General features: G+C 49.0%; 1 protein-coding gene across 5 annotated transcripts; it reads left to right on the plus strand.

Annotated features, from left to right (window-relative positions):
* The first annotated feature begins 969 nt into the window (after window positions 1–969).
* On the plus strand, window positions 970–21,638 carry asph (aspartate beta-hydroxylase). Of its 5 annotated transcripts, XM_060058758.1 has the most exons (12): window positions 6,594–6,751; window positions 8,216–8,377; window positions 9,471–9,515; window positions 9,768–9,836; window positions 15,644–15,739; window positions 16,834–16,914; window positions 17,003–17,100; window positions 17,413–17,793; window positions 17,914–18,282; window positions 18,337–18,538; window positions 18,658–18,693; window positions 19,166–21,638. In XM_060058758.1, exons 1-12 carry the CDS (start codon window positions 6,670–6,672, stop codon window positions 19,171–19,173), a joined length of 1,629 nt encoding a protein of 542 aa, XP_059914741.1. In that variant the 5' UTR covers window positions 6,594–6,669; the 3' UTR covers window positions 19,174–21,638. The 5 variants fall into 5 exon arrangements, with proteins under 5 accessions (XP_059914739.1, XP_059914742.1, XP_059914741.1 ...); XM_060058756.1 differs by lacking the exon at window positions 6,594–6,751 and adding an exon at window positions 970–1,078 and having other exon boundaries at window positions 17,914–18,538; XM_060058759.1 differs by lacking the exon at window positions 6,594–6,751 and adding an exon at window positions 4,123–4,274 and having other exon boundaries at window positions 17,914–18,538.
* Window positions 21,639–22,379: the final 741 nt, after the last annotated feature.

The following is a 22,379-nucleotide window of genomic DNA, read 5'->3' on the forward strand; positions in this document are numbered from 1 at the left end:
AATATGGTTACACATACAAAGCTGCAGCCTCGTTTTAGTGAAGGTTATGAGTTAGGAGCTCAGGTAACCACGAGCTAAGGGCAAGATAAGGGTTAGTAAATCATCACTAGAGCTTAACTCACTTAATGTGCTTTAGTGAACAGAGAGCCGTCTGTACTGATAACTCGACTGTCAGCCATTATGGGGATGAATGATGTGACTTGGCTAAAGGTTTTGCTGGCTGCATGCTGAGTCAGTAAAGTGGGTTTAAAGCGTCGTCTGTGCACTCTAGTGCGCATGTGCGCGTAACGAGGCTTATTGGACGTGCGTGACGTGATGTGAGACAGCTAAAGCGTTAAAGCAGACTCACTTTGTTCACATAACACTTAAAGTTTCGCTGCGAGGGGAGAGGGGTGCATTAGAAGGCCGAGGACATTAAATGGGATCGAGAGCAGTTTGAGGAATAATTAATCCTAAATGGAGCAGCGCCTAACTCAACGAGATTATCAAGTTATGCAACAGAGTCGAGCTATTATGCCCCCCCCCCCCCCCCCCCCCCCCCCCCCGCGCCAACATCACGCGATACTGGACTTTCCCCCTTTCCAGCCTAGCTGGTAAAGCGATACTCCTCTCCATTAAAATCTTCACACAACATGTTTTAAATGTATTTTGGTCATCATATGTTTTATAAGCCTCTCTCTGGGCAGTTGTACCGGGAACAGTACAGATGATAACCTATCATCGCGATGCTTGGGAATCGACCATATTGCCACGTTCCAGAGGGGCGGGGCGGGGGAGGAGGGTCGCGAGCACAATATGTCCACACGATTGAATAAGCCATATGGGCCTTCGCTCCCATTGGCCGGTCTTTTCCTTTAAGCCCGCCCCCTGACGCGGCGGACGCCGCGGATTGGTCGTGGCGGCGGTCGGTCTAGTAGTGGTGAGTGGTCCGTCAGAACTGGTTTACTCACTCCGACTCCAGCCGCCGAGCTTCTTCTGTTGTCTCTCTCACCTGTTCTCACTGACCTGCTCCTGCTCTCCTGCGAACCGGACAACATGGCGCCAAAAAGGAGCACGAAGGGACCCGCTAAACCCCGAGGTGGGTGACCGTTCTTGAAGTCTCTCTCTGTAACCCGCTCTCCGCAGGCCTCTCTTCGGTCCGTTCCTCTGCTGCTTGATGGACGTGTGTTCGATGGGCCTACGCGGTCTGTTGTGCACACACACACACACACACACACACACACACAAACTGACACACAACGTCGCCGACCCGTCATCACCGCACAAACCGGTGAATTCGGCGTTTCACTTCGTGAACAAAGCGGGGCGATCCTTCCCGGCCACCGTCGTTCTGAGGATTTTGCGTTTCTCCCGCAGACTTTTCCCGTCGTTATCCGCGCCTTATTATTTAACGAGTGTTTAGGACATAGTGTGTTACAGTATAACATAACGGGATTTGAGCGGTTGTGTGTCCTCCAGGCTGAGTGTGTGTACGGTTCGCTGGTTATTACAAGTCCTCCAGGGTTGCCCCTGGCGACTCCGAAAAGCGTGAGCGCGGCCGATACGCGCCTCGGAGCTCACTGAGACGCTCGAGATTACATCTCCATGCCCGACGGTCACGGCGGGATTTAAACCCCCCTTTGGGCGACTGTGCATGCATATCATTATATACATGCATATCATTATATACATGAATATCATTATATACATGCATATTATTATATATATCATGATATATAGAACCCATTCAGCAAGCGGCGCGCGCCCCTATTCTAGTGTTCACGTGTCACTAAGAGGGGGGCTGGGGTACACGTGGCCATGGGGGGGGGGGGGGGGGGGGGGGGTGCGCGCGCGCGCGCGCGCGCCAGTGTGTGAGAGCTATGGAACACGTCGTCATTCAATGCAAGCAACACAGGACCGCCCCCCCGCGGTGACACCGACCCGTCCGTTACCCCCCGTCACGACCCGAGTCCTACCCTACTCTAATGAACTTATGGCTAGTGAACTTTTTGTTCCGCAGACTAGTGAATTTATTGTAATTTAGACTCCAGTGAACTTTTTGTTCTGCAGACTCTAGTGAACTTTTTATTCTGCAGACTCTAGTGAACTTTTTGTTCTGCAGACTCTAGTGAACTTTTTGTTCTGCAGACTCTAGTGAACCTTTTGTTCTGCTGACTCTAGTGAACTTTTTTGTCTAGTGAAATTTTGTTCTGCAGACTCTATAGTCAGCTGACTCGGGGGGGGGGGGGGGGTCGACGCCGACGCGTGTGGGGGTCGACGCGACGCTCCTACAGACCAGTAGGACTAGCGGGACCAGTATGAGTCGCGGGTCGTGTAGGACTAGTCTGAGTAGCGTGACCGTGTCGAGTCCAGGCGGGTAGCTGCATGGGTTCTCCTTGGGAACACAATGTTCAGTTGAGCTGGACCCCGCCCCCTCCAGCCCCAGAGGAATACGGCGCTGTACATGACCGCAGACCACTGAACTCATGTTCATAATGCCCAATCATCATTATTATTATCATTATTGTAAAAGTGCGTTCTGGCGTTAGTTTTACTTGTTGAAAAACGCCCACATTGAGCGCCAACGAAGAGCAATAGTGTGAACTTTGGGGTCTGAGTTGGATTACTGCGTTAGGTTACTGTTAGTTTACTGAGTTAGTTTACTGCCTTAGTTTACGGCTCTTTTATTAGGCGATGGTCTCCGTGATAAAATACGGTGATGGGAAAATCAATCAAGTTGACTAGAAGTGATCACATGTCGCGCTCACTCAGAGTTGTGTTGCGAGGAGTGTGTATTAATTCTTCCAAGCCCATAATTTTCATGATGACAGCCTGATTATAATGAATAAAAGTACTGAACATGGACCCGACGAATAGTTACTACACACAGAGGGATTAACCATACGGTAGACACCTGGTTATCAGAGATGTGTTATCAGAGCGGTGATCGATAGGTATTGGATGATTGATTATTTGAGAAGCCTGTGATCATTGTCCGTCTCTAAGATGACCTCCGACCCCCCCCCCCCCCCCCCCTCACCAGTCCGTCCCCAGGTTGTGCCTCCACTACCAGGGCAACCTAAACAACACAGCTCCACATTAACATAATGATCTAAAGTATTGACGATCAGTTCGGCTCTCGGAAGGCTGGTTAGGTTGTTCTGCTCGTTGTTTGAAATCAGCTCCAGGTATCTGGAGGTGGTTCTGCGTGCGGATAAGGAACCTGGTTCTCTTCCTGAGGAACAGGTCCACACAGGAGCCGTGATGCCGGTTCCCCTACATCACTTTCTCTACTAGTCAATAATAATCACAAAATCGCTCGCTGATAGTTTTACCTCTTCCTCTCTCCAGGCCTCCTCTTCCTCCTTCCTGTTCAGGGTTTAATGGTGAACTCTGACCTCTCCAGGGTAACAGCCGTGTGTGTGTGTGTGTGTGTGTGTGTGTTGATATGTATTGCTCCACTGCATGAGGTTGTGTGTGTGATTCCCTCGTGATGCTAACATTGATCAAAACAGAAGAAATTGATGCCTGTTTGGTTAAGTTTCTGGGTAAGCCAGGTCCTATGTTTGCTAAGTTTCTGGGTAAGCTAGGTCCTATTTGTTTCCTGGTCAGTGCAGCCGGTGGGGACTCCACTGTCCACGCGTCGCAATTTGAACAATGTAGAGAATGTTGGGTCCTTTGAGCCCCTCCATGGGAGGGGTATCGGGGGTGGAGGTCCTACCCCCTAATCTACTGCATCTGTGGTTCAGGACAGTTTAGATTACAGACGCACAATTGAACATGCAGCATCTGTCCCAGACACTTCCGATATAGCTTTCTAAACGTTCTGTTACAATTCAAGCTGTTCTAATAGAGCTAGGGTAACATTACTTTATCTCTGTGTTGCTGTACAAGTGGTTGTAATGAAGTTACCGTAACATTAGCATGTCTCTTTGCTGCTGTACCAGTGGTTGTAATTGAGCTAGGCTAACATTAACATATGTTACTACACTAGCTTTTCTCATGGAGGGCATTCTTCTGATGCTAATGCCAGGTGGTTCATTTGCATAAGCTCCAGAGGCTAGCATGTAGCTTGTGTAGGGTTAGCCTTGGTGGCAACAGAACAATGCATAGGTTTGATGTGAGCACTGAAAGCTAAAAGATCTGTGGTTGGGGTGTATGGGGGTGTGTCAGTCCTTATATAAGACTCTGAGCGTCTCTGTTTTGAGTACAAACTGTTCAGCACAATCCCTAACTGCGTGGCAGACTGTGTGTCGGTTCCCCTGCAGCCATGGCTCACACAGCTCTATCAGACGGTACGTGTGATGAGACAGCTCTGTCTAACAGTAGGGGCTTGTTGGGGGGGTTGAAGCTAACTGTGTGGCGTTGTCGTGGTCATTGGCTCCATGTGCTGGGGTGTCTGTCCGGACCCCCTGGGATGCAAACCCTCTCTACTCGGGGTTCTCGTCCTCGGTATCATACTGGTTGTGTTTAGAATGGTTATTCATGGGGATTGGCGTTCCGAAACTGGTCTTGGATATATTTTCTTTAATGTTTGACAAACTGCATACGTTTGTGAACCATTCATATGCATGGCTCCTAGCATTCCAATGTTATAATGACTCTAAACCTGTTCTTCTCGTTCGCTGACAAACCAGTATTGCTGTGTCATTGAATGGTCTTGGGTGACGGCCTCATCCTTGGCTGTCTTTAACTAGCTAGGATACCGTTTAGCATGGTGCGCACTGCGCTAGCTGCAGCTTAAGCCTGTGGAGAACCATGTGTTGGCATAAGGGTCTAGGCTGTGGTGTTCGACTCCCAACCTAAAGCTACCGGGTTCAATCCCCAGTAGGGCTGCTACTAACGATTATTTTAATAATCGATTAATCTGTCGATTTATTTTTTCGATTAATCGGATAAAAAAAATAAACATTTGGAATTGCCGCATCTTTATTCAAAAACTCAACATAACTTCAAATTCACAGTGCAGACTGAAGTGTAAAAACACCAGGTTATTGCTCCAACGTCCCGGAACTATTAAAAGTAATATTAATTAATAAAAAAATTTAAAAAACATAACTGGGATAGCACAAAAAAATACATACAATGTATGATATACTTTTATATGTATATAAGGGATGTCCATGGTTAACCGGTCAAACCTATTCCATTTTCGAGACTCCTGGATTTAAAAAACAGATTTAAAAACTGCAATACTATTTTTAACTGACGGGACTTTCTACACCGTCCGGTTGTGTGATTACTACCGCTGCTTTGAATGACTGTTGATGCGCGCGGTGCCGACTCCGAGCCCGTCTGCACAACGTCTGCAGCAGCAGCAGCTGACAGAGTTTTCGGTTGGACTAGACGGATACTGAGTTGAAGGAGTTTTTTTAACCCAAAGACGGTGAAGGTACAACACTTTTATGTAGGCCTACTGTCCAGTTTTAAGATATTACCAAAATACAAACTGTGGGTGCTCACACTAAAGCCCGCTGTGGGCGTGCATTAACCATGAACCAACCTGTCGGCGGCTGGCTGTAAACAGTGCTGCGCCTATGAGTAACTTATTAATTGCGCGACACAACGAATCGACGACCAAATTCGTTGCCAACGCATTTAGTAATCGATTTTTAGCGATTCGTTGTTGCAGCCCTAATCCCCAGTGTCCACAGCCTACCTGTAGGCCTCCTAGAGCCAGGTGACCACTGACCCCTACCTGTAGGCCTCCTAGAGCCAGGTGACCCCTGACCCCTACCTGTAGGCCTCCTAGAGCCAGGTGACCCCTACCTGTAGGCCTCCTAGAGCCAGGTGACCCCTACCTGTAGGCCTCCTAGAGCCAGGTGACCCCTGTCCCCTACCTGTAGGCCTCCTAGAGCCAGGTGACCCCTGTCCCCTACCTGTAGGCCTCCTAGAGCCGGGTGACCCCTGACCCCTACCTGTAGGCCTCCTAGAGCCAGGTGACCCCTGACCCCTACCTGCTCCTTGGATCTGGATTTCCAGTAGGATGGATGAGTAGAATGATCGTTAAATAGTAGTGGCTAGCTCTAGAGGAGATTCCCACAGCGTCCCCCCGGCGTCTTGCGGTTGAGGATTGGTGGTGGTCTCATCATTTAAATGTTGATTGTCTCACAGGAACGGGGGATTGGTAATGGAGCCCTTTCAACTCCACCCCCAGGATCTCAGTCCCTCCCTCCCTCCGTTCTGAGGAGCCCTGGCAAGAGAATAGACCATAGAAATAGCAGCCATAGCGGAGGACATTGATGCCCCGATGTTGTTATTCCTCTCGGGCGAGGGCATTCCTCTGCTCTGAGGGCATCTGTTCCACTGAATCTGAGTGGAAGGAATGGGCAGTCGGGGAAATCCTCTTTAAATGTAACCCACCTCCACCACCTCTTCTCACCTCCACCTATAATGGTTCTGCTGTCTGTCAGACCCAGCTGTCCTATAGTGCTATAAAAAGCTCTCATTGGACACTAGAGCCTCCCTTGTAGAGGAGACAAAGACCAAAGAGGGAGGGGGAAGGAGGGAGGGAAAGAAGGGGAGATTGGCCAATAGCAAAGTGAAGAGGTGATTTATGGTTCTCCTGACCTATCAGGGCAGCAGAGGGATGGGGAGAGTAGGGGAGGGAGGGCTGTGCTCATTTGCTGCTGGCCGTGTCGGAGAGGGGGAGATGTGGTGCTGGCCAGTCTGTCAGTAGGGAGAGCAGTGATGGTTGACCCGGTAACGCTGGCTGACTGTGCGACCCCCGTCTCCATGGCGGCCCCGGCGCCCGCGGTGATGGTGACCCAAGGTGAGGACCGGGGGGGTTTAAAGGCCAGGGGACATGTCGTAGTGAGAGTCCACTCCCTTGGTCAACATCTAGAGGGGTGTTTCTGCTCTGCAAGTTGAAGACCAACGTGTCATGGATTCCTTCAGAATAGACTCATCTGAGGCAGAGCTTGGACAGAGGTTAGAGTGTGGCCATTGGCTAGCTAGCGGCTACTTTATGTCCTCTATTTCTGTTGGAGCTTGAAGACAAATGCTCAGCGAGCCACAAGCTAATGTAGCCTAACCGACTAGCGTACGAGTGATCTGGGAAGTGGAGGTGGGTAAGGTTGTAAATGTTTTATGGTGTTCATGTGGCAATAGGCTAATCGTGGCTAATTGGGGCTAGCTATCAGTGGATTGTTTTAGTATTGCAGTAAAGTGTGTGTGTGCGTGTGTCCCTTTGACCTAGCTCTGAAATTGAGCTCTCGCTCTGCACCTGTTTATTCACATTGTGCTGTTCCTACCCACAAGGCACTGCAGGTTGTCAACAGAACCAGAATAGCAGCACCCTTCTGTCTGTTTTACCAGTGTGTAACAGGGTTATGTGTGTATGTAATCGGTTGTGTATTGCCGTCTATTACGTTCCACCCAGAGCATTCAGTCCATGGAAATATTCAGTAACTAAAGTACCGTCGGTCCGTTGTCAGCATTGCCATGGCGGTCTGAAGACCTGTGGAGATCAGGACACTGATTACCCTTAAATCGTATGATTAAAAAATGTTCAGGGCCTAAAGCCCCATCCCCAAAGTTCCTGTCCCTTTGTAGTGCTCTTTGGGGGTCAATGATAGGCCGTGGAAACGCTCGCCTCCAAGCTGCTGGTTCCTTGGGAAAGTCCTAATGGCTCAACTTTTGCCCTCGGTATCTATAGATATATTTCAATATACCACCCACTTTGTCTTTACAAGACATGGAGTCTATGAAGACGTCACCTTTTAGCATCGGCTAAAAGGTGACGTCACCTTTTAGCATCGGCTCAGCTCGCTTGGAACCTAGAGCGAGGCGGTACTAGAAAAAGCAGCCACTTCAGGTACCAGATACCATGTTTTCGCGGTGGAAACGCAAAAAATGCGAGCTGAGACGAGTCGAGTCGTGTCGAGCTGGTACCATGCAGTGGAAAAGCGGCATATGTGTGCTATAAATGATATATAGGCTGAGTGTGTGTTAATTCTATGTGTGCTATATGGTACGAGTGCTATAAATGCTTCTATATGAATACAACTTTAACCACACCGTTAACCTGTCAAGGAATGTTCCAGCAACTTATTTTCATTCTAACCATGATTTGCAGGTTGTGGTTACTGTGGTTAGACTGGCCTCTAACCATCAGCCTCTGGTTTCTATTTACACTATTTACCATACTGCCCTGTCTGGTTTCTATTCACACTTTACTATACTATCTAGATGATGCTAGTCACATGATCACTGACCAATGTCTGTGTCTCCTCAGAGGCAGGAAAATCTTCGTTGGCCAACAAGAACGGGAAGAAGGCGGATTCAGGATGCCTCGGAGGCGGACTCTTCTCCTGGTTCATGGTCATTGCCCTGCTGGGAGTCTGGACCTCAGTGGCCGTGGTCTACTTTGACCTGGTGGACTACAAGGGTGTGATGGGTCAGTACACACACAGACAGATTGACTGTCGTTGACGTGGCTCCTATCATTGACCTTTGAATTTATAAAGATTAGAGCCTGTAGGCGCGATCAATTATCAAAAGTGAAGCCTGACCTTGCCGGCCGCTTTATTCTGAAATCAAATGTCCCGTACATTGGTTCACTGTAGTCCAGGGGTCTGCGTCACTGCTGCATCCTATCCCAGCCATGTCTACCTGCATCAATGGAAGATGATGAGGTTACAATGCAGCCAAGTTGTACCAACGTTACTCGAGTTAGATAGATTAAAGCTCTAATTCTACCTAGAGTTAGATAGACATCAGCTCTGATTCTACCTAGAGTTAGATAGACATCAGCTCTGATTCTACCTAGAGTTAGATAGACATCAGCTCTGATTCTACCTAGAGTTAGATAGACATCAGCTCTGATTCTACCTAGAGTTAGATAGACATCAGCTCTGATTCTACCTAGAGTTAGATAAACATCAGCTCTGATTCTACCTAGAGTTAGATAGACATCAGCTCTGATTCTACCTAGAGTTAGTTAGACATCAGCTCTGATTCTACCTAGAGTTAGATAGACATCAGCTCTGATTCTACCTAGAGTTAGATAGACATCAGCTCTGATTCTACCTAGAGTTAGATAGACATCAGCTCTGATTCTACCTAGAGTTAGTTAGACATCAGCTCTGATTCTACCTAGAGTTAGATAGACATCAGCTCTGATTCTACCTAGAGTTAGATAGACATCAGCTCTGATTCTACCTAGAGTTAGATAGACATCAGCTCTGATTCTACCTAGAGTTAGTTAGACATCAGCTCTGATTCTACGTGGAGGTAGATATGAGTCGGGGTTAGCGATAGACAGCTCGATAGTGTGTTAGCTCTCCATGTAGCTACTTGGCTGATGACTACAAAACAAACAGTATCCCAACTAACCCCTAGTGTCCCTCTGGCTTTATGCATGCTGGTCTTGGCCACTGAACAGATTGGGTCTCTACCCAGTGGGATGCTAGCCTGGACAGCCTGCATGTCTTATTGGTGTTCTCATCTCTCTCTCTCTCTCTCTCTCTCTCTCTCTGACTTGCATGCAGACAAAGCCAAAGACATTCAAATTAACCTATCCGAGAGTTTGCAAGGTAAAGTACTACTGCAAATACTTCCACTAATTCTACTTCTACAACCACTACTTCAGTTACTCCTACTATTAGCACTTATACTACTACAACTGTTACTTCTAAAACTAGCACTAATACTAATCTTACTATGACTACCATTTGTGAGAGTTCTATCTTCTGTAAGCGTCTGCCTCACCTCTAAACCGGTTTGAGCAGACTGTGTCTATGTGTCCGTCTCTGTCTCTCTAACCCATGCTGTGTTGGGGGCTGCAGGTAAACTGTCGGCCTACGACGCGGACGGAGACGGTGATTTCGACGTGGAGGACGCCAAAGTGTTGCTCGGCAAGTAGATCCTCGTTTAAACTCCATCTGATCAAGGCTCTCAAGGTGCATAATGTATAAACCCTTTGAGACGGACTTCAACTGGGAGTGAAAGATTTGTTGAGACTGCTGAGTTAACCACCACTAGTGTGTGTGTGTGTGTGTGTGTGTGTGTGTGTGTGTGTGTGTGTGTGTGTGTGTGTGTGTGTGTGTGTGTGTGTGTGTGTGTGTGTGTGTGTGTGTGTGTGTGTGTGTGTGTGTGTGTGTGTGTGTGCGCGCACACACCTGGCTGTCTGTTGGGTTTCCTCTGCACGAGGCTGTGGACTGAAACCAGATTAACCATTTCACCTCCTCATCACCTCACCGTTCCTGCTTTAAGAGCTTCAGAGCAGAGGTTTCAACATGCACACCTCCTGAGCCCGACTTAAAGCAGGAGTCTAGTGTGCCCTTATCCCTGACCACATTATTGTCCTAGCGAACCTCGAGCTCAGTACACTTTGGAACAAGGAGCAAGTTGCAGGATCAGGAACCAACTGGGAGCGCTGGGACCACTGGCCTCTGTTAGCTAGCTGGCTACTGCACTGGCCTCTGTTAGCTGGCTGCTGCTACGTGCTACGTGCTGCCATAGTGGCTACAGGCCATAGTTCCACTCCTTCGTCATCCCTCCCTCTCTGTTTCCACTGCTCCCATTCCTCCTTCCATTGTGACGGCCCCTTCCTTATTTACATCTTCGTCTCCCCTCCATCTTTTCCTCCTTTCCCCTTTTTCAATCCCTCCCTCTGTTACCCTCCGTGTCCCTCTCCCTCTCTCTCTCTCTCTCTGTCTCTCCCTCTCCCTCTCTCACTCTCAAGTATCGCACACTGAAAGCTTTGAGACTTTTAGTCTATTATGTTTGGATGACTTTCAAATAGGGATCGACCGATACCGATTTTTAAGGGCCGATACGATACCGATATTTTTTTATCAGCCTTAGCCGATACACCGATACCAATTTTCTTGAGCCGATTTTATTTTTTATTTTTTTTAAAGGAACATTTATTGAACTTCAATATAAAAAACAATATTTAACAAATAGTAAAAACAGGTGTAGTAGAACAAGTAAGAACAAGTAGATGAACAATATTTAACAAATATTAAAAACAGGTGAGGTAGAACAAGTAAAAAATAAAAAATAAATAAAGAAAATCGGCGATAATATCGGCCGACCGATATATCGGTCGATCCCTACTTTCAAAGGTTCATTCCTCTCTATATGTCCATCAGTTTGTCTCTAACCCTCTACGTCTGTCTGTCTATCCCTCTACGTCTCTGTCTATCCCTCTACGTCTCTCTGTCTATCCCTCTACGTCTATCCCTCTACGTCTCTCTGTCTATCCCTCTACGTCTATCCCTCTACGTCTCTGTCTATCCCTCTACGTCTCTCTGTCTGTCTATCCTTGTCTGTGTGTCTAACTGTCTCTATCTATCCCTGTCTGTGTGTGTCTGTCTCTATCTCTCCTTGTGTCTGTCAGTCTAAAGTTAAATGCCACTAAGTATAGATCTTCAGCCGCGCCCTCAGAGCCTAACCTTTGACCTTTTGCTTCTCCTCTCTTGTCCCTCCTCCCATCCGCAACTCCTGCACCCCCCCACCTCCTTCCCTTTCTCGTAGTCCTTCTCTCCTCCCTTCCTCTTTCCTACCTCCTGTTCATTCATGTACATCCTCCCTCATCTCCCCCCCCCCCCCCCCCCCCCCCCCGCCACGCAGGCCTGCGGGGGGGTGCCACGCCCGGCCGCTGGTTGGCCACGGAGCAGGAGGCGGAGCAGGGCGAAGAAGGCCCCGATTGGCTAAACAACATCTTCACTTCCCTGTTGGGGCTGATGGACCCGGGGGGGGAGGGAGAGGAGGAAGACCTCCAGAGGTTGAGCACCTCACAAGAGGAGGAGGATGAAGAGGAGGAGGAGGAGGAGAAGGAGGACTCGATGAGAGCCAGGGGGGGCAACGGGACCCCTGGTCAGAAGGTGGTCATCGTTGGCCTTCATAACCAATAAGCCAGGCTGGCGTCCCATCATGCACTGCTTCTTCACTGGTTCTGCTCCCCTCCTCCCAGTGGAGGATGTGGGTCTGTGCCGGGAGGAACCCTAGCTGGTCTCTAGGGTCCTGAAGTCGTCGACCAGGACCGGCTGGGACGGTCCACTCAGTAGACACTTTGACTCCCTCGCATTCAAGCCTTCGGTCCTCTTCGATTGTTTTTTATTCTCGATCCAACCGGATCTGACCGGTTAAAGACTGCTGGTCCAGAACTATCAGCAGATCACTGGGCTGCGGACGATTGGCTGTCACTTGGAAGACTAATGAATTGCTGGCATGCTATTGGTGTTTTAGATTGATTTGAACAAGACCTTTGTTGTATGTCATGACTTCCCATGCATCGTGTGTTTCCAACGGTTCAGTTAGTCCCTCGTTGGTGGAGGTTCTCCTCCACTTTGATCTGTTCATGGTGCTGCTCTTTCACAGTACGTTTTACATCCCATATTCACATCAAACAGGCATTGATTTTATTTTTTCTTCTGTTTAGTTCGACTTCATGTTCTTCTGTACTGTCCATTCTGCAGGCGTACCTCACGTTGAGAGCTCCTCTTACCTTTTTAAACGTTTCTCTACCATTCTACTACCATTGGTTACCGTTTGAATCCCATTGACGGGATGAAAGGGTGACTGCCTTTACCAGAAGCAGCTCTCGTGTCTCAGGTCGCTGTGTGACGCCCAGTGTTTAATATTTAAGTCTTCTAGATTATAAACACAACCCGCTGAAATGTTGGCAAGCTTTCAACTCCATTTGGTCATGGAGCTGACATCTAGCGATAGTGACTCTCAAGGAGCCCTTCAAATGCCAGAAAAAAAAAACCGAAGCTCAGGTTCCTCCAGATTTTAGGAGTTTGAAGAGAAAGCAAGCGACAAGCAGCGACTGGAGCTTGTCGAATCTTAAAGATTGTGATCTACCTCCCACAAACTGTTAGTGCCAGGGGTGAGTCAATGCCAGGGGTGAGGCAGTGCCAGGGTTGTGTCGTGGTTAATGATTTATTTAAGGATCAGATTTTCTGGTTGGTCCTGCTCTACTGAGGGAGGGGCCTCTCCATGACCCATGGAGCACCTGGCACTCATGCCACGCCCGCGTCACGCCCTACCAGCCACGCCCACCTGATGTGCACAAGAGGGATTTGATTCCTAAGCTCCGTAGCGAAGTTAGCTGATGAGCTTGACCTCACGACCCCTCGACCATGACCTCTGTCCGTGACCCCTTGTGTCAACTGTCTGTCTTCTTCTGTTCTGTTTAACCTCAGATGAGAAACCGGAGAGTGTGACGGAGAGAGCAGTTAAAACAGGTACTGGTGCTAACTGGTCTGGTCTATTGCATGGACACTCGTTTGGTCTGGTCTACTGCATGGAGACTGGTTTGGACTGGTCCAGGGCTCACACCACTACCACAGCCTTAAGGAGAGAAAGTGGTCCGTCAAAGTGGTTCCACTGATCTTCTTACAGTTTGGATCTACTAATACGACTCATTTGAGGACTGCTTGATGGGTCCTTTTTATAACTCATTAAAAGATGCTTCCTCAGGATCTTGAGCAGTGCTCTGAAACGCTGTTATATCAGGACTGAAAGACAACCCAGACCTTATAACATTATAAAGACGAGGGCTAGCATGGCCGTCCCCCACTGCAGATTACCCCAACAAAGTTGAACTGCGTCCTGATTGGTTGAGACTTACCCGCTTGAGGGCGTTGGCCATCGAATCATCGTAACGGACTCAAGGACATCCCATCCACACATGGCCGCCTACCCACTAACCCCCCCACACTAACCAGTGGAGGGTTTCCTGGTTAACCCATAAATCCTTAACCAGTGGAGGATTATCTGGTTAACCCAGTAACTCATAACCAGTGGAGGATGTTCTGGTTAACCCAGTAACACATAACCAGTGGAGGATGTTCTGGTTAACCCAGTAACTCATTACCAGTGGAGGATGTTCTGGTTAACCCAGTAATTCATAACCAGTGGAGGATGTTCTGGTTAACCCAGTAACACATAACCAGTGGAGGATGTTCTGGTTAACCCAGTAACTCATAACCAGTGGAGGATGTTCTGGTTAACCCAGTAACTCATAACCAGTGGAGGATGTTCTGGTTAACCCAGTAACACATAACCAGTGGAGGATGTTCTGGTTAACCCAGTAACTCATAACCAGTGGAGGATGTTCTGGTTAACCCAGTAACTCATAACCAGTGGAGGATGTTCTGGTTAACCCAGTAACACATAACCAGTGGAGGATGTTCTGGTTAACCCAGTAACTCATTACCAGTGGAGGATGTTCTGGTTAACCCAGTAACTCATAACCAGTGGAGGATGTTCTGGTTAACCCAGTAACACATAACCAGTGGCGGATGTTCTGGTTAACCCAGTAACTCATAACCAGTGGAGAATGTTCTGGTTAACCCAGTAACTCATAACCAGTCGATGATGTCAAACCCAGTAACTCGTAACCAGTGGAGGATGTCCTGGTAACGCTAAATGGCGGGGTTGTCCTGCTCCAGAGACGGCGGGACCCCAGGAGGCGGGGTCCCGGGAGGCGGGGTCCCGGGAGGCGGGACTTAAGCTCCGTGCGGCTCTGCTGAAGCAGCTGACCCTCATCCACCAGCGCCTGGATGCCAAAAAGATCGCCAAGCTGGCGTTGGCCGAGGTACGGCAGCTCCTTGCCAAGGAGGAGGAGCAGGAGGAGGCGCAGAGGGCCAGCCTTCTGGGTCTGAGGAGAGTGGAGGTGGCGGCCCGGGCGAGGGAGAGGGTGGCGGCCCGCCTGCAGGAGCAGCATGAGACCATAGAGAGGGAGGAGATGGAGAGGGCTGTGGAGGAACTGAAGGGAGGGAAGGAGAAAAAGGAGGCTGCGGCTGACAAGGGGGATAAGGAGGAAGGAGAAACGGGGGAGGAGAGGAAAGAACAGCAGCCGCAGCAGGAAGAGGGAGGAGGGGAGAATACTGAAGCAGGAAAGGAGAAGCAGCAGATGGAAGGAGGAGGGGAGAATGCTGAGGCAGGAAAGGAGAAGCAGCAGATGGAAGGAGGAGGGGAGAATGCTGAGGCAGGAAAGGAGATTAAAGGGAAGGAGGAGGGGGGAGGAGAAAGAATAGGAGACGACGACGACAAGGAGGATGATAAGGAGAAGGAGGTTAAGGAAGTGAAAGAAAAGAAGAAAGTGAGGGGGACAAATAAGAGGGTTAAAAAAGCAAAGGTTCAGAAATCGGAGAAGGCGAGCAGGAAGTGAGGTTAGGGGTCAAGCCTATGATTGGTCCAACTGAGGGTGAGCCCCTGGGCTAAGGGGCGGGAAACCCCCGTTTTATAGTCTTTATGAGCACGTTGGCCGGTAATGTTCCGAGTTCTGACTTCTTTCGCTGACTTTGTTTTGTGACTTTCCTCTGTTGTGTTGAACCCGGTGAGGTTTGAGATTGTAGCACTGTCGCAATGTTTTTCTTATTTGTCAATAAAGTTTGGATTTGATGTTCTGTGTCCTGTGTGAAGACTAAAGAGGGTCCAATAGGATGACTTCTCCCCTGACGTCTGTCCATCAGACCAGTATCTTCATGGTAACGGACGTGTTTTGATCTGGTTCCTTCTGGTTTCAACCGGTCCATGGTCCGCCCGGCAGGGGGAACTCTGGGGGGTGCCTCTGTGTGGAGCGCTTCCTGTGGGTGTGTGAGTGGGCGCACGGCGGGGAGCCTCCCCACCTGTTCTACGGCGGGGAGCCTCCCCACCTGTTCTGTGTTGCCATGCCAACAACTGTGTGCGTCGTCCCGTGTAGGCCTGAAGGAGAGTGCCGTCGCCCCGGCAACGAAGATGGAGGCCGCCGCTCCGGTGGAGCAGCCCGCTGTGGACGCCCCCGCTCCGTCAGACCAAGGTACCTGGTACTGTCACTGTAGTAGTACTGCACTAGTACTAGTACTGCACTAATACTAGTACTGCATTAGTACTGCTCATATACTGTAGACTCCATCAGACCAAGGTACCTGGTACTGTCACTGTAGTAGTACTGTTACTGTAGTACTACTGGACTAGTACTGCTCATAAACGGTAGACCCGGTACTGTACTATTACTGCTAATTATTCTGCCTAATAATGTAGCCTGCAGTAAGCTAACACTTTAGCTAACTTAGCTAACTGATTAGCCTGCAGTAAGCTAATACATTGGCTAACTGCAGGCAAATCCCCTCCAACTGTTTGGTTCCATAAAAAGACCCGGTGAGCTCCCTCCTGGCAGGGTGAAAACTGGGCTCCTGACCCGTACTGTGGGAGTGTGTAGTGGTGTGTAGTACAGCAGTGTGTATCAGGGTGTAGTACAGCAGTGTGTATCAGGGTGTAGTACAGCAGGGTGTAGTACAGCAGTGTGTAGTACAGCAGTGTGTATCAGGGTGTAGTACAGCAGGGTGTATCAGGGTGTAGTACAGCAGTGTGTATCAGGGTGTAGTACAGCAGTGTGTATCAGGGTGTAGTACAGCAGTGTGTATCAGGGTGTAGTACAGCAGTGTGTATCAGGGTGTAGTACAGCAGTGTGTATCAGGGTGTAGTACAGCAGTGTGTATCAGGGTGTAGTACAGCAGTGTGTATCAGGGTGTAGTACAGCAGTGTGTATCAGGGTGTAGTACAGCAGTGTGTATCAGGGTGTAGTACAGCAGTGTGTATCAGGGTGTAGTACAGCAGTGTGTATCAGGGTGTAGTACAGCAGTGTGTATCAGGGTGTAGTACAGCAGTGTGTATCAGGGTGTAGTACAGCAGTGTGTATCAGGGTGTAGTACAGCAGTGTGTATCAGGGTGTAGTACAGCAGTGAGCTCAGTATCCCACCATGTGGGGGGCCTCTGAGCACCAGTCGGTTCTATATCCCAGTTGGTTAGTGATCAGGTTTCACGGTCTAGAGGAGGTGAACCGGCCTGGATAGAGGACCACTGTAGGCAGGCCTGTCCAGAGCCATCAGAGTAACGCTATGCTCCCTCCAGCTGTGATCGAGCCGGACCCCGTGGAGGTGGAGGAGGAGATCCAGGCGGAGGCTGCAGAGGAGGTGCTCGCCCCCCCACCAGGTGGGTGTCGGTCTCGGAGTGGGAGTGTCTGTCCTTGTGCTTTAATTTTCTTAATTTTTTCCTAAAACGTTCTCTCTTTGTTCCCCAGTGCCTGAGCAGGAAGCGGAAGAGGAACCTCAGCAGGAAGTGGAGGCCCCAGAACAGGAAGTGGAGGCCCCAGCCCAGGAAGTGGAAGATGAGCCTGAGGTAGTCCCCTCAGTCAGGTGTTATCAGCTGTCCATCAGAGGACAGGTGTGCCAGTGAGAAGCAGGCTCTACGTCTGCTGGACCCCTTCTAGCCTGCCTCTCACTGACCTGCTCGGTTACTATTGGTTGGCAGAGGGAGTTGGGTTCTATTTGGAGGTACAGCAAAGGGTTCCTATTGGTCCATTGGGAGGAGCAGGAGAGGGTTTATATTGGAGGACCAGGAGAGGGTTTCTATTGGTCCATTGGGAGGACCAGGAGAGGGTTTATATTGGGAGAAGCAGGGACTCTGATCAATCTCCTCCTCTCTCTCCAGGTGTTCGAGGAAGACCCAGAGGTGCTGGAGGAGGAGGAGGAGGAGGAGGAGGAAGCTGCTGCCATTGAGGAGGAGGTCCAAGAGGAGGAGGAAGCTGCTGCCATAGATGAGGCCCCTGAGGAGGCTGCACCAATAGAGGAGGCCCCTGAGGAGGCTGCTCCCATAGAGGAGGCCCCTGAGGAGGAAGCTGCTCCCATAGAGGAGGCCCCTGAGGAGGAAGCTGCTGCCATAGAGGAGTATGAGGAGGAAGCTGCTCCGGTAGAGGAGGAGTATGAGGAGGAGGCCCCAGCAGAAGAGGAGGTGGCCCTTGAGGTTGAGGAGGTGGCCCCTGAGGTTGAGGAGGAGGTGGAGGAGCCTGCTGCTGAAGACATCATGGAACAGGTTGGTTGATTCTGGTTCGCCTTCTGGCTCTCCTTCTGGTTCGCCTTCTGGCTCTCCTTCTGGTTCTCCTTCTGGTCACAGAGTGATCAGAGTGTAACCATGACCCTTTGACCCTTGCAGACCCTGCCAGTTGTAGAGGAGGTGGTGCTGGCTTCACACATAGAGCAGGTGGTGCTGGCTTCACACGTAGAGCAGGTGCAGGCAGCTGAAGTTGAGGAGGTGCAGGCAGCTGAAGTGGAGGAGGAGGAGGTGGCTCCTTCTGACGATGCTGTCGAGGAAGAAGAAGCCGTAGCCGACCAGCCCGAGGAGGAGGAGGAGGAGGAGGCGGAGGAAGAAGTAGCAGCTGCAGAAGAGGTGATGCCAGAAGAGGAGGAGCAGGAGCCAGCAGCTGAGGAGCAACTGGAGACCACTGAAGAAGAAGAAACGCCAGAAGAAGCTGAGGAGGCGGTTGAGGAGGTGGCTGCTACAGAAGAACAGATTGAGGAGGAGGTGGCAGAAGAACAGATTGAGGAGGAGGTGGCAGAAGAACAGATTGAGGAGGAGGTGGCAGAAGAACAGATTGAGGAGGAGGTGACAGAAGAACAGATTGAGGAGGAGGTGACAGAAGAACAGATTGAGGTGGAGGTGGCAGAAGAACAGATTGAGGAGGAGCTGGAAGAAGAAGATCAGATGACGGAGGAAACGGTAGAAGACCTGGAGGAGGAGGAGGAGGAGGAGGAGGAGGTGGCAGGAGATGAGCCCAGAGGTAAGGAGGTTCTTGGTACTGATGTACTCTGTGTGGCGTCACAGCGGTCTTTAACCAATCAGAGGGCTCTTTGTCCAGAGTGATGCTTCAGAGGCACGTCTTGTTCTTTGTCTCCACAGAGTTTACAACGGAACAGAGCGAGGCAACGCCCACAGGTAAATCTACGCTCACCTCGGGGGGGGGGAGCACGTAGCTTAGCAGGGCTAGTGGACGCTCTGGCTCTGCAGGGTCGCTGCATGGTGAGAGCCTCACTTTCTCACCGCAGATCAGGAGGTTTGGGGATAGAAGTGTCTCTTGAGGTTATAGAGGCTCTTATGTTCTCATGAGAGCATCAATGAAATGTTAAAGATAAGCTGAATAAGGGGAGTGGTAAGGGACCTTTGAGGACTATGGCTTCAGGACGCTCTGTGGTGACGGTAGGGTGCCCCCAAGCGGCCACTAGAGGAACAGCAGGTTCTCCCTGTTCTAGAACGTACCCAGAATGGGCCAAGTAATGCTTTGAGGGGTAGCGGCGTCAACCACATGTTGTTGTTATTGCAGTCGTACTTCCTGGTCCCTGTCACCAGGGGTGACGCTGCTCATCCTCACTCATGGACTGAATGGGTTTTTGTTTTGTGGTTTCCCTAGAAACGTAAGAGTCGGCTGTCGGCACGGCAACGGAGCAAGGGACCCACTGAAGTTGCGTCGTCACTCTGTCTGAGCGTGCTCAAAACGACGCTGCTCTCTCCACCTCTGGAAGACGAGAAGCGTGGCCGCGGCAACATTCGTCACTAACCTCTCTCTTGCTCTCGTTCTCTCTTTCTCTCTCTCTCTCTCTCTCTCTCTCTCTGTTTCTCTGGCTCTCTCTCATGTCTGTCCTTTGTCAGTTACTTTGACACCTTTGTTTGATCCCTCTTTATCTTTTAATTCCCACAGTCAGATCTGGAAAACGGGACATGTTCTGTTTCCTGTCAACTGGTCGGTCTATTCTAGACCAGTTCATTCCCGATCGATCTTTTCCAGATCAGATCATTCCAGTTCTTTCTATTCTAGGTCCACCACACTTTCTGTTCTGGAAATTGAAAGCGGAGTTAGGAGTGTCTCCAGAACTGTTTGAGCCAGAACTAGAGACTGCTCTGGAGCTCCAGCTCTATAGATCCAGACATCTTAGCTCCTCCCCACAGAGGGCGCTAGAGACTTCCAGAAGTTTCCCAGCCCAGCCTACGTAGCTCTGCTCCTAGCCTAGCACCTCTCTACAGAACTTGCTAGGCCAGACCCGGAGGAGCTGGCTCTGTGGGGGGCAGGAGGGGGGCTCTATGCAACGCTACGGTGCTCTTTACCTCTCTCTCTCTGTCTGTCCCTCCTAGCTCGCCCAGTCTCATATACCACTCAGTATCTGTTGAGCCATACATGCATGGGGTTACAGGGAGGTGTGTGTGTGTGTGTGTGTGTGTGTGTGTGTGTGTGTGTGTGTGTGTGTGTGTGTGTGTGTGTGTGTGTGTGTGTGTGTGTGTGTGTGTGTGTGTGTGTGTGTGTGTGTGTGTGTGTGTGTGTGTGTGTGTGTGTGTGTGTCTCTAGATGCTGTTTTCTATTTTGACAACATAACTAACACTCTAGATAAAATTTAATGTAGAACGTGTTTTTTTTATTATACGTTTCAGATGTAAATGTCACGTTTTTAGTTTACCTTGTGCTGTGATTTGAACCACAATATACTAATCATGCAGCGAAACTCACCTGCGTGTTAGCTAGCCTAGCTCACCTCACCTAGCCCTTCTTACTTAGCCTAGCTAGCTCTCAGCCTAGCAAAGCCAACGTGTGTTAAACTCTTCTTGGGTGTGATTATGTTCTGTCTTAGTTCGGGTCTCCGCCACATTCTGCTCATAAGACAAAACGGTGGATGTTGTTCTGTTTTTTTTGTCATTTGTTTGAAGCGTGTGTTTCATGACGTCAGCCCTCTACTTGGTTTTCAGTTTTTTGTTTTCTTAATTTTTTCATAATGTTTGTTAGTTTAATAAGTTGTAGGATATGAGCTCACTTCCTGGAACCATCCTGGGGTCACACGTCTACGCTCTGTCCAAACTGGACTGTGATTGGCCCTTTTTAGAGTCCCAGGTGGCTCCGCCTGCGATGATGATGAAGATTCCAGTATGGTTTCCGGGGAAGTGAGCTTTGTGTTTTTAGATTGTTTTTTTGTAATTTTGTTTGTAACTACAGATGTGCTACTCGTGACATCACTGTGACATCAAGCTGAGGTCACCTGACCGCCACAGGTTAGACGGAGTGGATTCAACCGAGTGTCGACTTCTGGCATGTTCTGAGCAGGGAGGCAGGGCTTAACACCCATCAGTTGGTAATCGCGTGTTGAGTGACCCTCAGCTGTGGACAACTCCAGACCTTCATAGTAAAAGTCCTGCTGGGTTTTCCTTCACTAGACCTATGTTGGACTCCAAATACCAGAGAACTTTTATTTTGACAGCCTGCAGCTTTTCACCTGTTGGTTGTTGGTTGTTTCGGGGTGTTTCCACTTAGGTCCTCATTTCTACTTCCTGTTTGTGAGTCAATGTGAAGTTTTCTGGTTGTTTTTTAATAATGAAATAGAATTTTTTTTCAAAGTATGAAATATTCTAGGTTTTCAAAGTGAACAGAACGGGAAATACAGATGTACGGATACAATTTCTTTGAATTTCTGGCAGTACATACTTTTCAAATCAGATATTATGGAATGAAACTATTTTCGGGGTTGGGAGGGTTACATTTGATACAAGCAATACAAAAGAGACCGAGCTAGTTGAGCCCGGCCTAGTTGAGTCTTGGCTAGTTGAGACCAAATGTCGCTGGTTCACCAGGTTGAAATGCGTTAAGGATACCCAACGATGAAGAAAGTTCCAATTGCAACTGAAGACATGTGATTATGCTGACCAATAGGAACCGAGGATGTGTCCTTTAATTATACTGACCAATAGGATCTGAGGAGTTATGGTCTACAAACAGAACACTACGAATGCTAGGACGGGGATTAAATTATTAATAATTGATGATACAATGGAAGGTTGTAAAGAAGGACTTGTGTCAAAGTTCTGTTCTGGGAGTACAAAATAAAACGGTTTGGGACAAATAGTGCCTGACTCCTTTCTTTGTCTTTATTCTCCAAAGAGTTTAATAAAGCCCAGAATCACTTAAATCGCAAATTTAACACCTCATCTTTCTCCCTCAAACGATGAGCCATTATGGACTTCACTAATATAATCTGGTCTACCATCGTGTCCCTAGGTACCGCTGTGCCGTGGTAAATACATTTACCATGACCGATAACACAATCCTGCAGCTTATACAGTTTAACGTCATTAACAGAACTCTCATCACCCAAAGTAAAATGGTGAAAATGGGCCTCGCCAACACAGGTATCTGTTCACAATGCACTTTAGGTAGCACAGACGCCTATTTGCACGCCATATGACTCTTTAAACCGGTTCACTCTTTCTGGATTACAGTCACTGAGACTCAATCCACCATTTTGAGCAACAGAATCCCTTCATCCCCTACACTGTCTCCTTGGTGACATTTCTGAAATCCACATCCCGCAAAAACATAGGAATCCGTTGCTGATCTCCCTAGTTGTCGCTAAAAAAGTAGTCCTCCAAAACTGGAAATCAAAGAAATCTTGCCACATCAATAACTGGACAAATCTAATCTCAGAATACATCTCACTGGAAAAATACAATGCACATAAGCAAATATCAACCTTTGAAGACACCCATGGTCCTCATTTTAAAGGTTTATAAATACAACAAAAACATAACTACAAGCCGTGTATTACCACCTGCATACCTCCCTCTTCCGTTATGTAAAACTTATTTAT

The sequence above is a fragment of the Gadus macrocephalus genome, chromosome 8 (genome assembly GCF_031168955.1).
Source record: "Gadus macrocephalus chromosome 8, ASM3116895v1".
NCBI lineage: Eukaryota > Metazoa > Chordata > Actinopteri > Gadiformes > Gadidae > Gadus > Gadus macrocephalus.

Bases quoted from the DNA above. Each gene is read 5' to 3' on its own strand.
- asph (XM_060058755.1), top strand. From the start codon at position 6,670: ATGGTTGACCCGGTAACGCTGGCTGACTGTGCGACCCCCGTCTCCATG. The intron at 15,740-16,833 runs GTACCTGGTACT...TGCTCCCTCCAG, and splicing joins CCCCGCTCCGTCAGACCAAG to CTGTGATCGAGCCGGACCCC. The intron at 17,101-17,412 runs GTAGTCCCCTCA...CTCTCTCTCCAG, and splicing joins AAGTGGAAGATGAGCCTGAG to GTGTTCGAGGAAGACCCAGA.